At 26.4% G+C, this 17218-nt stretch overlaps 3 protein-coding genes across 7 annotated transcripts; 1 reads left to right on the plus strand and 2 right to left on the minus strand.

Annotated features, from left to right (window-relative positions):
• Positions 1 to 508: 508 nt before the first annotated feature.
• On the minus strand, positions 509 to 5163 carry LOC113557722 (gustatory and odorant receptor 24). Its single transcript, XM_026963277.1, has 8 exons — positions 5001 to 5163; positions 3605 to 3647; positions 3400 to 3502; positions 3092 to 3346; positions 1835 to 2116; positions 1658 to 1729; positions 725 to 814; positions 509 to 592 (listed from the first exon to the last, which is right to left on the minus strand). The coding sequence occupies exons 1-8, from the start codon at positions 5161 to 5163 to the stop codon at positions 509 to 511; spliced, it is 1092 nt and encodes a 363-aa protein (XP_026819078.1).
• A 5669-nt stretch (positions 5164 to 10832) lies between these two features.
• LOC113559222 (prenylcysteine oxidase 1-like) lies at positions 10833 to 13191 on the plus strand. 2 transcript variants are annotated; one of them, XM_026964858.2, is made up of 6 exons: positions 10833 to 11027; positions 11151 to 11256; positions 11322 to 11531; positions 11591 to 11771; positions 11835 to 12046; positions 12390 to 13191. In XM_026964858.2, the coding sequence occupies exons 2-6, from the start codon at positions 11181 to 11183 to the stop codon at positions 13124 to 13126; spliced, it is 1416 nt and encodes a 471-aa protein (XP_026820659.1). In that variant the 5' UTR covers positions 10833 to 11027; positions 11151 to 11180; the 3' UTR covers positions 13127 to 13191. The 2 variants fall into 2 exon arrangements, with proteins under 2 accessions (XP_026820659.1, XP_026820658.1); XM_026964857.2 differs by having other exon boundaries at positions 11154 to 11256.
• Positions 13178 to 16860, minus strand: LOC113559223 (arginine/serine-rich coiled-coil protein 2-like). Of its 4 annotated transcripts, XM_026964862.2 has the most exons (8): positions 16450 to 16517; positions 15936 to 16007; positions 15214 to 15289; positions 14429 to 14616; positions 14224 to 14364; positions 13997 to 14139; positions 13520 to 13912; positions 13179 to 13458 (listed from the first exon to the last, which is right to left on the minus strand). In XM_026964862.2, the coding sequence occupies exons 3-8, from the start codon at positions 15259 to 15261 to the stop codon at positions 13298 to 13300; spliced, it is 1074 nt and encodes a 357-aa protein (XP_026820663.1). In that variant the 5' UTR covers positions 15262 to 15289; positions 15936 to 16007; positions 16450 to 16517; the 3' UTR covers positions 13179 to 13297. The 4 variants fall into 4 exon arrangements, with proteins under 4 accessions (XP_026820661.1, XP_026820660.1, XP_026820663.1 ...); XM_026964860.2 differs by lacking the exon at positions 15214 to 15289 and having other exon boundaries at positions 13178 to 13458; positions 16450 to 16860; XM_026964859.2 differs by lacking the exon at positions 15214 to 15289 and having other exon boundaries at positions 13178 to 13458; positions 14429 to 14619; positions 16450 to 16860.
• Between the last annotated feature and the right edge of the window lie 358 nt (positions 16861 to 17218).

Below are 17218 nucleotides of genomic sequence, written 5' to 3' on the forward strand. Positions count from 1 at the left end.
GGTATATTTTCGAAATGTAATTACTAATTTCTAATTAAATTGTAAAAATACAAAATTATGTAATAACCAAACCTGAGGGAAAAATGTATCCAGTACCTATTAATATAATTTTAATAAAATGTCTTCCTGAAAGATAACATAGAAATTATTACATTCAAAAAATCATATTATTTATTATGAAATACAATTACCAGTTATACCTACCTATATTACATTATTTTAAATACACAATAAGACAGTTGATTGTAATATTATATAAATTTAACATTCATTTTTACCACGATAATAAAAAACGTATATAATAAATCCTCAGTCATCTATCAAAAAATGTAAATAATTTTAACTATCGCCGTGGAAATCTTTAACAAAATACATAGGACGTGTCTAATATTAAAATAACTATAAATTATAATTATTTATTACTAATAAGTTAATACTTAATTATAAATATAATTATTCCATATAATAATTTATGAATTTTCAATAGTTTTACCTTAACCAAAATATTTCAGCTAACTGATGTTGTATATTGTTTTGGAATTATTTGAGATTGAAATGCAACAACTAAGTTAAAAAATACAGCAAATATAAACTAAAAAAAAATATATTAATTTAATCAATTAAATTCTCTACTTTATATTATGTAATTAAATGTGTTATTATAATATATAATAATGAACAAATTTAAAAAACAAATACTTGCGTGTTGTATAAAGGAACTTACATTGAGAAAAAGTTCTCTATTAACGTCACAAAAACCACCAAAAGTAATATTCGTTCTACAAAGTTGGATCATTTCTAAAAAATCTTGTACCTGAAATAAATTATAAGTAATTTTAAAATATATCAAATATTTAATCAAAATTGCATCTATTTTGTGGAAATTATTATTAATTATTATATTGTTCCGGTCTACACTATTCCACACTAATAGCGATTGACATTCAGTGACGTAGTTTCTTTGACTATTGAAAAAAATTAATTTGCTTCTGTCTTCTGTGCAAATGTTCTTCTAAATCTTGCTGACTTTTAATAGAGTATAGTTATAAAAATTGCAATATAAATTTAAGAAATGTCTACCCCCAACTTTTAAATTCTCTTAAAATTATATATTGATGACTGACACTTTCAAATCCATTATGGAACTTTTCAACTGCTTATTTTTATTTATAACGATATTATAAGCCATTCTCTCCTCAGTTGTTTTCAATAGTTTTACCTCAGATCAATTGAAAACTTTATAATAACGAACTATACGTGGACTGCAAGCCAAATAATACAAACTATTAATTATAGACCATTTCAAAGCTTTCATAGTTTCATGAAACCATGAACTTGTATAAAACCATACTAGAATCTTCCTTTAATGGAAGGCTATTAGAAAAATCGGTGATTAAAACTTTAAAGTCAGCTAAACCAAATTAATTCACACTATACATTTATCATAAAAAAAACCTAATACTTGCATGTAACACTATTGGAAGATTTCTCCCATCAATCAATTCACCGTCACTTTTATTTTCACTTACCTATTATCAAAATTTCTGATTGATCCTACAGATTAATCTTTAATCATTAAGATATATATCTTTTTAAATAAAATAAAAAAAAGTAATTAACTATTTATTTTAAAAACAGCTGAAGGAGCACGACTTACTTCTTTCTGTGTTTGTTCCATAAGACCACCCATTGTTGAATTTAGGATTTTCCACTGAAATTTTTTTCCCACCTGAAATTTTTTTATGAATAATTTCAAATTGGTAAGTATATTAAAGTTAAGTTGTATAATTGTCAATCAAACAATAGTAAAATACTTTAGGTTAGGTATAGGCACCTCTGAAAGAGCTATGTACGACGCTTCACTATACACCATAAGTATAGAATTTGTAAATACAAGTGGCACAATTATAACGGAAACAAGGTAGTTCTCAGGGCTTATAAGTGTCATGGTGAAATAAAACCAAAATACCGTACTGGATATATATATGATAATTGCAGTAGAACAATAAATTCCACCATGAACGATCCCAAAATCTGTTATAAGATTTGACATATAACACCAAAGTTCTGCGTGCTCTCTAAACCTAGTTGACGATCCTTTGGTCACTATTAATTCCTGTTAAAAACAATATATCTAATTATTATAACCAGCTTGAGCGTTAATGGTCCAGAAACCTTCTTAATGATTAAATCCTACATCATCCTTAGACAAATAAATATATAAAATTTGAAGCATTATTAATATTTTTATTTAAATCCGTTCAATCAAACCATTTTGTCCTGTATTTTTTTTTTTTTTTTGAACAATATTTAGATTGCACTCAATGATGCACCTATACTTAATATATTGTATACTCCATTCGCGGTCAATGTTAAACTCAAATATAACGAGCGATATACAAAACGATTTTTATTTCGTATTTAAAAGTTTAAAACCACTATATGTCTATATAATAGATTTTTAACTAAAATTATAGAGTAATATCAATCTAAAAAGGGATATAGTTTATCTAAATATTTGAAATTTATCTAAAAACCTCATTTAAAACTACTAATATAGACAGGGATTGTCCTCTACCCAACTGTGGTGGAGAATACTGTGACTTCCAACACCTACTCATACATTTTTCATCTCTTTCTATCCAAAGATCTCAGCTAAAGATTCTCTTTTCCACCTCTGGTATTAATTTTTCCCCTATTAACGCTCTTTTAAACGACAATGTTAATATAATCAATCATACGCTAAATTTTGTTTTGTAATTAGGCCTCCGAATTGAAGAGTGTGAGCTTTACCACCTTATATTTATTTCAGATTCATGTACATAATTGTCGATACATTATAATTTAATGTTAAAATTTCATTGATAAAAAAAAAAAAAAATAAATAATATAGATAGGATTAAGTGATTTAGCTTTAATTTTATCTTATTTTCCATTGTATTTGAGTGATGAAAACTACAAATGAAAGTTGGTTCTATATTTCCTTGTTAGCTATTATAAGAATGATTTTAGTCGACTCATTTAAATAGTATTAAAAATTATAAATTCTTATTATAAGCTAAGTATTACAATTAGATTATTAAGTTCTTACCATGATGCGCTGGTTTATGTCCTTGCTGACATTTCTAAATATGTGGCAGTTAATATAAAAATATCCAGTTGTTAGATTTATGACGCCAAATATAGCTATAAATAATATAGAATTATTTACTTTCCACCCTTTAACAAATATCAAACTTGTTACTATATTAAATGTCATGAGAGCGGTTGGCAATATTGTCACGACCCATACTCGTTTAGTTATATTTAATTGAAAAGGTTTACGCATACACAATTCAAATTTGTCCTGAAAAATAATTGTCGATGTTTGACTATTTTTGATCAATATTGTGTACAAACTTGAAAAATGCTCCATCGATTCCAATATTCAGGTATATTTTTCATGTCGGTCCAAAAAATGGGAAATAAAAAGCAAATAAGAGCTAACGAAGATCCAGTAACTCTATGAAGTAAATTAAAAACAATTGTATCTGATTGGACGAAATATTTGTAATCCCCGTACAATTTATAAAATAACAAAATATTTAAGCATACAAAAATTGACAAACTGTATAACATAATCCAAGAGAATAATGTAAACACTGGCCCTATAAAAAATATAAATAAATACAATTTCATATAATATATATATATATAAAGATAGATACAGAGTATAGTCAATACTGTATAATAAGTACAATAAATAGGTATTATTTAATAAGATAAATAAATATTAGAATTAAATTTAAAATAAGTTAATAAAACTACCTTCAGGCTACTTACATTTATTATTCAATTAATTTTAAATTCTGAACGGAGGGATAAATGTATTGATTTTATAAAGATGTGTGGTTTGTGTGTGTAGGTGTACACGATATTTAATCCATGACAGTTTCGATTTTCAATGTTGAGGATGGTTTTGTAGGCAAATTGGATCATCTAGTCTATTGGTACTTAAGAGAGGTCAAAATTAAAAATTCTCAGTATTTTTTTTATAATCAAAAAAAAAATTTGAGGAAAAACGGGAATTTTCACGCAAATCCAATATATATTATTATTAAAATAATTGTTTCGTAATCATGATTACCTTAAAACTTTTACATATACTATAAGTTATTATTATTGAATGTAGATTAATTTATTTTAAGATATTAGGTATCTACCTATTTAAACAATAAACTTCTTCACACTGCTTTACGGTAAGGTGCAGGTATTGACTTAAAAGCTAATAATAATATGGCACGTCATAATGTCATATGTAATAAATTATAATAATTAAATAGGTATTAAGAATGTAGAATAGGTTAATTCAATGTTTTGGACAGGAATTAAATCAATTTACCGTAATATTAATGATACAATTAATTATTTTAATTATTTTATAAAAAACCATACCATGAAAAATGTACTTATTCAATTAAAATAAAGAATTAATAACTAATGATTTCAATAGCTGCATTAAAAAAACATTTCATGAAATATTACTTAGTGATATAGATTATAGGATAACGGACCGTTTTCGCTTAAAATCATTTTTGATATACAATTATATATTATTGAATTCAAATTTAACACATCCATAATAGTGCCCCACTGGAGACCAGGCGCCTAATGTACAGCAGAGCGGTACTCACTTGTCCACCTTATTTATAACAAATAACTATGATGATTTACATATAACTACGCTTCTATAATATCGACTAAAGATTACGTTAATATGTTGTAATCATCACATAAATCTTTGGAAAATCTATAAGTAATAATATATTTCAAATTAATAAAAATAGTTGAAGATTTGGTACCCGTGTAGTTATATACTTATTTATACTATTTTAAACAGTATTTAAATTTATTGACTAACACAGTTGTAAAGCTATTATTGCTTATAGATGTTTATATTTAATATTTTATTTATCTGTATAAATTGTAATATATAAATAATTTAATTTTTTTTACTATACCGCTTGTATGTGTAGTAAATGGCATTACTCCGAATAATTTTAATGCTACGATTATAGGTTTTAACTGTTTAAAGTATGACCTTTTTCTTTTTGTTCGAATCATAAAAATTGTTCTGATGTCAAGAATATAATTTTCCTGGTTGAATAATTCTTTTGGTAGCATTTTTCTTTTTTAAGATTTAAATTTTAAAATTTCAAGCACTACTAATAAATATGATGTAATAATATAATATATTGATTAAGAATAATATGACAATCACTCGCATTAAAAAAAAAAATATATATAATAAATGTATACTACGTGCAAATAACTCTATAAATAGGCTATAACTGCTGTCTGCTATTTACTTTTAAAGGTCAGTAATGTGCATGTATCCTAATCGATTTTGAACTAAAATTTTTAATCATATTGAAAAAGTTTGATTATACGTTTTCACTAAACAGTTATTAACGTTATAATTGCATAGATTTCAGTTGGAGATAAGTCGTGTACGGCGTACATAAACCTATAAATTATCAGTTTATACCCTATAATACACTATACTTAGCCATATTTCAAACAAATTATATTTTTGATGAAATTTCTCTATTTATGAGTTATTTTGTTATAATTATTTACTAATCTGAATAATCTAGGTACAATAACTTGAATATTATTACTACTAAAAAATTAGTCTACTAATATTGAAACTACAGTATATATTTATTCATTGGAACAATATTATACAATATAATTGATTGTACCTATACGTAGGGGACGTACCCCATATAAATACCCAATGGATAGATAAATATTTTGAGAATTTAGATTTGAAAGTCATTATTTTTTTATAGTATTATTATTTTAAATAAGACTGTTCAGTATTGACAGCAATATATAATTAAAAAGTGGTGTAATTTATATTAAAAGTTTTTATTTGTCATGTTAGTTTTCTATGTATTCATTCAACTTATAGCTAATAATTTAATTTTCCGAATAACATTTGTTCAATATATTTGCTGTTAATTACATTAAAAGTTATTTTCTATATTTAACCAATATTTTATTTGTCAGATATTTTCACTTTACTTATTAAGTGGTCTTAGGTCCCGGTTTTTAATATAACATCTTCAATAAAGTATTTTGGAACGGATAATTATCGCAGAATTAATTTTCAATAATTTGAATTTATGTTAAATACAATTTTAACTACATTGTTTGTACACCTAAGAACCACACATATACCTACTATACTACCTACCATACCTATTATACCTACAATAATTTTTAATTTTTTTGGAATATTGGGTGATTTGAGGAAATTATAGATTTCGACCTTTTTAAGATCTAACATAGAACATTTAACACGAAGTAAAAAATACGTCACTCTTACTTTATTCAAATAATCTAAAAAACTTGTATCATAAGTGTTGAAATTATCAAGTGTCGTGTGACCCACGTAGACGCCATTCTAATTTCTAACACCAATTTTTATTTTTTACATTTCTTTATCCGTCAGGACCATAGTCTACAGATATATTACTATATAAATATAAGACCTTAATATCTTTTCTATGATCAAGACTCAGGAATCTTGAGACAAGATACTAGGAACAGTAGGAACAAAGGAGTAATCAGCGAAAACTGAACTGCAGAATATGGTAAGAAAGCCCCAGACAGTACGATCAAATAATGATAATCACAGTTTAAAATAAACGCTGTATACTAATTGAGTCCCTATTATACGGTCTATACCTGAACAGGAGAAAAATAATATACTTATTGAATCCCGGGTACAAACGGTCCAAATACTAGTATATGAATTGAGTCCTAGGATTATTTTGAGTAAAATATAATTTTATATAGTTTTATTCAGTACATCCAAACATTTACCAGTTTATAAACATTTTGTTGAATGTACAATGCGAGACATATATAAAAATTAAAAGTGTTCATATAATTAGTACAATAAATTCTATAAAAGAAAAAGAAATCGGATATCAAATGCAGCTGTTGCAATCAAACACAATAACTAAATTTGAATATATACAATGCTTACACCATACATTTTTACCAATATAAACAATGTTATTTTATCATTATCTATATTTATTTAATTATACACAAATTATTCATATTATATTATACCCCTATATTATTATAAAATATTTTTAAGAAAAAACATTTTTAACCATAACTTACTGTAGATTTTTTTTTGTTACAGACAGTTCTAAGTCTGTAAAAATGGGAAGGAAAATGTTTTTTTTTTTTTTAATTTGACGAGACTCAGTATTAAAACATGGACTTAATTAGTATTACACCTAAAATTTCACTGGATTCAATTGGTATATACCCTAAAACAAACCGGGATTCATTTCGTCATAAAAGGTTATACTGGGACTCGTATGCAGCCAAAATAAACAATATTATAAATTATTATAATAATATAAACAATATTTTAAAGCATGATAATAAAAATATTAATAATTATACTTACTATAATAGCTGAATTATTTGGGTTCACCTGTACGCAGTTTTGAACTAAAGTGTAGTTATTTATATAATAGGTATAAACCATATTATTTTTTACCAACAAATTATAAAATCAAACAAACTCCAACTTTACGAGTAACCTTACGTACTCTTTCCTGAATATCCTTCTTTTTCAAATTGAAAACCAGTTTTCACATTTATCCTTTAATCATCTTAACCTTGATATTTCTTATTTCATAATCACCTATACCAACGGCTCAGTTTTGCCCTTATCAGCTGGAGATTCCTTCTATGTACCTACCTGAACTGCACTTATTTTACCAACAATCTGCACGCTCTATTATCTTATCCTATACCACAGAGTATTATGCTATTTACGAAGCCTTTTTATTTATTTCAAATGTCTACCTTAATAATTATTTAATAGTCTCCGACTCTACGACTTACGAGTATGTTTAATTTACAATCCCAAGAATTTAATCTATTTAATTCTAAACTATCATCACTTGTTTTTTATATCAAATCATACCTATATCCGTATATGGCTATATAAATTACCTAAACCAGTCAAATCGTGTGATTCAACTTATATTAGTCCCTCGGCACGTCAGCATACATGGTAACAAAGTGGCTGATAGGATAGCCAAATCTTTCTCTAACACAATTCACCCTTCCTCCTTTATTTAATAAACTTCTATTTAACGAAACTATCCACAAAAAAATAAAAATATGTTATGGAACCATACAATTTTTATGTATAAACGTTTATATTTAACGAATTAATTGTATGTTATTTTTCTACAACAAATCTATTGTATTGTGATTTGTTATGTACATATTATTTATTAAGTAAAAACTTGTCAGTCAAGCATACAATGAGATTAGGTAGGTCGTAGATATACACGGTCAGCGTATTTCCCGACCCTCGTACGTTTGAGCGCAGGGGGCGGAGGCAAAACGCGCTGAACCCACATAGGGTTCGTAATTTTAATATAAATACTTAAAACAAATATAATATTACATTTTACATAAATTATTTTATTATTAATATTTGTATTTATGTATTAATCGTCGTTTTGATTATGATTTAATTAACAATAAATACATATTCAGTTCAGTTACATTTTTTTAAACATATTTAGACAAACATCTTTTAAGGGTTGTCTTTAAGGGTTGCTTTTTCGTCTATTTGTCATTTGCTACTGCATACAAATATAGGGACTGTGTCATATTATTTTATAACCATGTTGTTTTACATACAGTGTTATTTGTTAATATTAATAATATCGTCGTTTAGTGTTATAATATAAAATGTATAAAAATTGTGTGATGATAATGAATTGTATAAAATGTGAAAAATGTGTAAAATGTATAAAAATTGTTAGTGATGTGTTGCATTTAGCTTGTTTGCTTGTATATTTGCACCTATAATTCTTTTAATTTTTTTTAATTTAATTGTTTCGACTTTAGATGGGCGCCCTGCTTGAATACGTTTTGATCCTTTAGTGAGTCCAGCTCTATCTTTACGACGTGCGATTGAAGTTGATTGTACACTTATATTATTTTTTGTACTCCGCTTACCGATATTAACTAAAAGATTTGATAACTGAGCAGGTGTTTGTATTTTTTCCAGATTACTATTAGTTTTTTTTTAAAAATCTTTGTTAGCTGTGACCAAATCGCAAATTGAATTAAAATTATTTTTCAATTTTTGTACTTCAGAATCATATTGTGTATTTATATCCAATAAGTTATCTTGATAGGGGTATTGTATCATTTTTTTATTATCGACATTTTTTTCAGATACATATAAATTAGTTTTTTGATTTGTTATTCAATTGCAGATTTGAATTAATCGTCATATCATCAAAAAAAGTTTAATCTGTTTTATTTAAATACCCTAGTGCAAGTTTAGCTAAACTTAGTTACTTTGTACAGCAACATTGTACAATTCGCAATGTATACAAATTTTAAATTTAACGAAACACAATCCAGTTGGTTAACGTTTCTTCAGAAAACTTGTTAATCCAATCTTGAGTTAGTTTTGATAAATCATTATTACTATCAAAGACAGTCCGTATTACAGTATTAAAATGTTCACAGATTTTAAAATCACTATTTAAAGTAACACACGATGTATCAAACTTAAAAATTTAACTTATATCCATTTTTATTTTAATGAACTATCTAATAATTAAAATTACCGCGGTAAATAGGTATACTTAAACGCAATATAAAACGTTGTGAACACACTAATATATATTTACAATTTTATCTTATTTGGGTACATTTTATAGACGAGTTTGATAGTTACCCTTTGCACACAAATAATTGCTATGATAATCGTTATAAACTTATAAAGATAACTGATAATATATGATATAAAAGATAAAATTGAGTAGAAAAAAGTTGCAATTATACTACAACATACCTATAGTAATATCAATACTACCTATAGTCATAACTATTAATATTGATACCATCTTCTTTAGTTGAAACCATGATTATGAAATTTACACCTTTATTTATACGCTGTGGATGAAAAATATTCAAACATTGGAACAGCACCACTATTATCACCAATTGATAGAGTAAGTTTAACCAAACTTGCGCTAGGTGATTTAAATAAAACAGATGAAATTTTTTTACGAAAAAAAGTATATGTTTACAAGTTACAACCCTTAAAAGATGTTTGTTTAAATTTGTTAAAAAAAAAAATGTAACTGAATTGAATATGTATTTATTGTTAATTAAATCATAAAAAAAACGACGATTAATACATAAATATAAATATTGATAATAAAATAATTTATGTAAAATATAATAATATATTTGTTTTAAGTATTTATATTAAAATTACGAACCCTATGTGGATTCAGCATATCACGCTGAATCACATTAGGATTGGTAAAAATAGGTATACATCATGCAAAAAAGTTTTGGCTCCGCCCCCTGTGCTGAAACGTACTAGGGTCGGGAAATACGTACACGGTCAAGTCAGTGCACCTCGTTAAATTGTATTAGGTACCTTAGATTAGATAATTTGGTACTTTTTATTATTATTATTTTTTCGTTTTTTTTTTTATTATTAAATTATCTAACTATCTAAGATATATAATAAATATATATATATATATAACTGATAAAGCTGTTTCTTTAGATTATATTATACATGATCTAAGGCTGTGTCACGAATTAAAATATATTTGCCCGAATAATTTAATTCGTGTCTGTAGCTGTGCTGTAGACATAAAATATTCATTCTATTATATGTCTATGGCTATGCCGAACAGTTATCATGTGTGGTTATCATGGTTAAAGATAAGACTTTCTCATAAAAAGTTGAGTTGTTATCAACATCAATTTTAATTGGAAAACTCTAAATAAGTAAATACTAAATAATAAGTTTACTGTAATACTGTATAGGTTGTGTATAATCGTTTAACACAGTTCAAATTTTGAATTTTGAAATTCCACCTTAATCGTACATCCATTGATTAATACCGAAATTCAACAAAAAAAAAAACAATTCTACTTTAGTTATTATTTAAAATGTAAACATTATTAATTAATATATATTATGTTAATTAGTTAACGAATGTTAATTTATATTTTCCTGTTTAAAAAAATGTAATTGTTATTAATTTAATCATTTAATATTGTTCCATGAATTCAAGTAGCTATTCAATACGGCCAAATCCAACAAAATGAAATACTTGATGGAAATGGTAATATGGTTTTTAACTTTATTAAAATGTACATACCAATCGGATTTTAATATTGGTAGGTTGTTTATTTAGTTAAAGTTGAATGCTTAATTTATATTGTTATAATTTTTTATTTCATAGCAATAATTGGTGGTGGCATAGGTGGAACATCATGTGCATATTTTTTAAAAGAAATATTTAAGGATTTGGTTAATTTAGATATATATGAAGGGAATAAGGTTGGTGGAAGACTAGCCACAGTAATTATGAAAGATGGCAATGAATATGAGACTGGTGGATCAGTCATACACCAGAGAAACAAATATATGTCTAATTTTGTAAGCAATTTAGGTAAGTTGCCCTATACATTTTTTTTCAGTTCAAACTATAACTAATTTTATTTAAATCAGGACTTCAAAAACGTAAATCAGTTTTTAAAAATGAAAGACTTGGTTTGCACAATGGGAAAGATTTTGATTTTATAGAGAATGACAACTATTTTGTAAATTCAATGAATATTTTATGGCGATATGGTTACAGCATTAAACGTTTGCAAGAATTTGTTAATAATATGCTTGACAAGTTTGAAAGGTCAGAAAATTAGGAACAATATATAAAAACCTCTTAAATATTAAAAAAACTGTTCTGTTATAGAATTTATGAACTACAGACCAATGGTCTAAGTTTTGATTCGACATATGACTTACTAACAGCAATGGATCCTTCATTTGTCAACTATCTTAATATATCAGTGAAAGATGCATACTCGAAAGAGGAACATTTTTCTGAGTCTTTAATCACTGAACTTGTACAGGCGTCCCTTAGAGTAAATTATGGACAAAATACCAATGTTCATGAATTTGTTGGTAAGAATTTGTAAGCAAAACTGATTTTTAATTGCATGTAATCAAATTAAGTTAATGTTACCTTATTTAAACTATTTGTATGTAGTACAATTTGACAAAATATATTTCTGAAAAAAATAATTGTTAAAATTCATTAACAAATGATCATAAAAAGGTTTATATTAACTTGGAAAAAATAGTTCATTTAGATTTAAGTTTTCAATATAAATTGTAGACTTAAAAGCTATAATAGGTTATGTATATTTTATTTTTCATATTATAATAATTTAAAACCTTTAATATTAATATAAAAATATAAGATATCATATCTTGCAATATGCTAATATTTATAATTTTAATATAGGATCAGTTTCTATGGCAGGAATGGATGGATCATTATGGTCAGTAAAAGGAGGTAATAAAAGAGTTGTAGAAAAACTACTTGAAAAATCCAAAGCACATTTAATACCTGAATATGTGGTCCAAATAATTAGAAACAATGATTCATATACATTGATAACTAATTTTAAAAAAAAGGCAACTTACAATTATGTTGTATTTGCTTCACCTCTTGCAGAAAATCAAAAAGTACCAATCACTTTTTCTAATATGCCATTGGCATTGAATAAAGTTGGTAAATACCACCAAACAGTAAGTACATTGGTTGTTGGCGAGATGAAAAGAACAAGATTTCCTACCATCTCTGATGATCTTTTACCAATTACTATTATATCAATCAACGAAAATGAGTTTTTCAATTCAATCAGTAATGTTGAAGGAGTCAATGAAACTGGCAGTTTAAATGTTTGGAAAATATTTTCTCAACAACCACTTTCCAACAACCAAATAGACTATTTATTTGAAAATATTAGTGATGTTAAAGTTGTAGATTGGTTGGCATATCCTCATTATAGCGTTCCAACAGAATCACAAAGTTTTCACATAGCTGATCGACTTTATCACATAAATGCCATAGAATGGACAGCAAGTGCTATGGAAATGAGTTGTATTGGTGCGAAGAATGTAGCACTCTTAATCAAAAAACACTTTTATAGCAAAGAACTAAATGAAACAAATAAACGGTCTCATATGGAATTATAATGAATTAGAGGCTAATATAATATCAACAACAAAAATTATGTTATGTATTTAAATAAAACATAAATTATAAGTGTAAAATATACAAAAGATTCCAGATTTAGAAACCTAAAATTAAATACTAATAGTGTGGTTTCAATGTACAATATTTGTTTAAATGTTTAATGATAAGATCTACCGCTGTTGAAATGTACCGAATCCAAGACCCAACCCTCGATGAGTATGTGTTGCCATGCGAGCGACTTCATATTGACTTTCCATTGAGTTAAACATTTCTTCTTGTTTTTTAATAATGTCTTTTGATTGTCCTTGTTGAGATGATTGATTATCAACACCTACAAGATAAAAATTAATTTGTTTAAAAAAAAAAAAATCTAGTTTGTTACAATAAACTACCTATCCCATTATCTTTGATGCCCATTAGCCTTTTGAATTTGGCAGTAACTTTACCATCTTGATCCCCAAATTTTGTGGACTGCCAAATGGTTGCAGTCTTGTTGTTAGTTATTACAGGTGGCTTAGCCTCTTCAATTTGTTTAACAACCTCATTGTTTTGTTTATTTCCCCATAAAAGTTTGCGTTTTTGAATCTGTTCAGCATATTTATTAGGATTTACAGCTACTGGATTGTAGTAAGATGGTAACTCTATTCCTGTTTGTACTTTAACTTTTTCAACTTGTGCTTCCATAGATTTTTGTAGTAGGAGTTGAGGAGTGACTGTTGTAGTTGATGGCAATATTGAATTTCCAACTGTTGGAACTTTTAATTCAATACCCAATTTATCTAAAACTAAATTATAATCATTAATATAATAGCTTTTCTTAATTTAAATTTTTTTTAAATTAAATTAAACTAAAGAACTACTTTACTTACTTTGCCGTTTATTATTAGCCTTCTTTTCTAAGAAATAATTATGTGACGATGTATATTTTTCTTTACTTTTAGACCGACTGTGTTTATTGTGATTCTTTGTTTCATGTCTATAATGAGGACTGGATCTTCTGCTATTACCATTTCTTTATCAAAAACAAAATAATAATATCAAATATAGTAAATAGGTTCTAAACTCTTAATAAATATTAAATTATTTATAATAATACCTTTCACTTCGGCTGCGTGATCGACGTGATCGTTTTTTGTTACGGCTATGACTACGAGATCGTCGAGAACGTTTTCTACCACAACTGCGACTTCTTGACCGACGAGAATGCTTTTTAGTATGACGGTCTCTTGATTTATTTCTAATTTTTGTATAATAACAATAATACATTGAATTTAAAATAAATAAAGAAAAAAAAATTATACCTTCTATGACGATTATGACTTTTTTTTTCTTCATCAGAACTACTTATTTTTGTATCACTATGATTTCCATGTTTGCTGGTATGACGTGATCTCGAAGTTTGTGATATAGAAGTAGGAGATGATGCCGAACTAGAAGGTGAAGTTTGACTTTTAAGTGGAGGTGATTTGGTTGAGCTATGGTTTGATTCCTGCTGAAAATATAGAACTAAATTAATTATTAGATAAATAAAGTATTAACATTTTTTTATCATATTAAATATATTTGTATCTTATTATCAGTCAATTATGTTTTAACATGTAAATATTACATAATTGATGAGATATTTTCAAATATAATTTAATAATTAAAAATAAGAATGTCAAAAAAAAAGTAAGAAGATTGTCAATATCGGCATTTTAAATTAATAATTAAGACCTAACAGTTAATGATAAATAAAAAAAATATACCTTCTTCAAGGCCACAGCTCACAGAGAATGACGTCTAGCGGGAAAGGGTTTACCTGATTGTTTTTGTTATTACTCACCAATGCGAATGTACAGTATTGATAATCAGCCGCATTCAATATTCCTCTTCAAGCGGCGCAAACAATCAGTGGCAAGAGACTCTCCCACAGTCGATTGACTACTCGTGGACTATTTTATATATAATTTCAGAACAATTTCGTGTTAATATTGGTTTTAACCGGAATTTACTTTTTTTTTAGAATTGAATTAGGTACATTAATTAGCTTACTTATTTTTTTTTTTTTTTTTGTATAGCCTACTTCAAAATATGTTTTACCCACCTTCAGTTTTGATAATATGAATTTAACCAGGACGACTTGTGTAATCATACTGAATGGCTGGTCTCTTTAATAAAATCTTCAGAATGAAAACAAAAATATCATTATGAGGATTTAGTGGAATTAAAATGTACGAAATTAAGATATGTAACTAATAATCTTTTAGTTTTTTAACTAATCTTCGTGAGCCAAAACAACATTATTATCATAAAAATGAAAAATACATTATTAAATACTATATTTTTAATATATTAGTACCACTACCTAAACTATATTCTTAATAAGTTGTATTATTATGAGGAAATGAAAGTTTCAAACTTTATTATGATGAACAGGAGAGAAGTATTTATCTAAATACTACTAATTTTGAATAAAGTTGTGTATGTTAACAATTAATATGTCTTAAGGATGTAGTAATAACTACTTAAAATGAAAAAATAGTCATGCCATTTATTTTTATTCTGAATATTAAAAATAAAATCTAGAGAATTTAATTATATTAATAGACACCATTAAATATTATATTTTTCTAAGTCTGCCCAGAAATAACTGATTAAAATGACAAATCATACACACTTAAAATCTAAAATATATATTCTTCATAATATTAAGATTAAGATTTTATGTTATGATATAGAAATTCATTTACCTAATGAACTTAAAAGTAATTTAAATGTCCTTAGCTAACATTAATCAAAATAGATTAATGTTGTACTTATCCATACCTCACTCATATCCATGGTAACTTGTTCATAATTTGCATCGGCTTCCATTCCATTAGTTCTGGTAAGTTTAGTCTAAAAATATTTAATAGAAGGTGTGATATAAACTTAATTAGGCATGTGTAGATAAATTTGAGTGAGTTAATTATTTAATGATCTAATTTTTTATTTCTAAAAATATCAATAATACCTACTTTCATGGTTGTAAGTAATAAACAAGTAGAATAATCAATATTATTTTAAATACTCAATGTAAAAAATTCTTCACAATAAAGACGCAGTTAGCTGCTGATTAATAAATGATAATATTAAGCACATACCTATATTATGTAAATCACCATTTAAGTCACAATTATGGGTAATTAATTATAGCCTATAGGTGTAGCTGTGTAAGTAAATATATAATATGACCATGAAGTAAATGAGTTTAGGTCTTATTAATAATATTATAACACTCGACGTCAAGATTTATGAAAGCGTGACCAAGTGGTAGATTATAAACACTAACTGAACTTACAGTGACTTCTCTTCGGGGACTCGAACTGTTGTCGTCGTCACTGGCGTAGTTGCACAGACTTTCCATATTAAGTGGTATTCGTTTTTCGATCGTCCGTTGTCCGTCACTTTTCAGACAAAATTTAAAAAACAAAGAAACAATGGAAATATTAATCGACTGACTTTAAGATCGATCTCAGACCATCGCGTAAACGATGAAAGTCACAAAACGGAACATAGACGACAATCCGTGTGAACGAAAATAACAAAGAAATTGAATTGATTTGTTAATAGACACTGACGAAAACAGGAAAATCGTTGAGTAACGATTTGAGAATAAGTAATAACGTAATAAGTATGTACTATGCCACTACGCGACCAAGAAACTCGCAAGTCCTAAGTCAATTCCCTTCTCCCGCTCTCCACGTCCACGCATAATGGCTTTGGCTCAAATTTAGTCGCAACACGGATCGACAAAATGGCGTCGCCCTTTGTCGACTCCGCCCACCATCATATGTTTCATTTTCCATGGTCACACTGTACGATTCATAAACTTAAAACTTTCAGCATAGACATATAAACATCTCTTTAAATGTATTATGTATATTGTATATAACTTTTAGTACTTGATCCGTTCTATTTCTATGCTTATCTTATTAAATAATATAATAAATTAATTAATAAATATAGTATATTCAATATTGCACAGATTAAGATATATCTTGGTCCGTAGTATACTACCATTGATTAAATATATATATATATATATATATATTATATTAAAATATAAT

Source organism: Rhopalosiphum maidis, chromosome 1 (genome assembly GCF_003676215.2).
Source record: "Rhopalosiphum maidis isolate BTI-1 chromosome 1, ASM367621v3, whole genome shotgun sequence".
In the NCBI taxonomy this organism is placed as follows: domain Eukaryota; kingdom Metazoa; phylum Arthropoda; class Insecta; order Hemiptera; family Aphididae; genus Rhopalosiphum; species Rhopalosiphum maidis.

What these genes read in the sequence shown, in the direction of transcription:
- LOC113559222 (XM_026964858.2), top strand. Translation starts at nt 11,181, where the DNA reads ATGAAATACTTGATGGAAATGGTAATATGGTTTTTAACTTTATTAAAA. An exon ending in CCAATCGGATTTTAATATTG is followed by an intron (nt 11,257 to 11,321) that starts GTAGGTTGTTTA and finishes TTTATTTCATAG; the next exon opens with CAATAATTGGTGGTGGCATA. An exon ending in ATGCTTGACAAGTTTGAAAG is followed by an intron (nt 11,772 to 11,834) that starts GTCAGAAAATTA and finishes GTTCTGTTATAG; the next exon opens with AATTTATGAACTACAGACCA.
- LOC113559223 (XM_026964859.2), bottom strand. Translation starts at nt 16,515, where the DNA reads ATGGAAAGTCTGTGCAACTACGCCAGTGACGACGACAACAGTTCGAGT. An exon ending in TTACCATGGATATGAGTGAG is followed by an intron (nt 14,620 to 15,935) that starts GTATGGATAAGT and finishes CTATATTTTCAG; the next exon opens with CAGGAATCAAACCATAGCTC. An exon ending in CATCAAAGATAATGGGATAG is followed by an intron (nt 13,459 to 13,519) that starts GTAGTTTATTGT and finishes TTTATCTTGTAG; the next exon opens with GTGTTGATAATCAATCATCT.
- LOC113557722 (XM_026963277.1), bottom strand. Translation starts at nt 5,163, where the DNA reads ATGCTACCAAAAGAATTATTCAACCAGGAAAATTATATTCTTGACATC. An exon ending in ATCGATGGAGCATTTTTCAA is followed by an intron (nt 3,347 to 3,399) that starts GTTTGTACACAA and finishes ATTATTTTTCAG; the next exon opens with GACAAATTTGAATTGTGTAT. An exon ending in CGTACATAGCTCTTTCAGAG is followed by an intron (nt 1,730 to 1,834) that starts GTGCCTATACCT and finishes AAAAAATTTCAG; the next exon opens with GTGGGAAAAAAATTTCAGTG.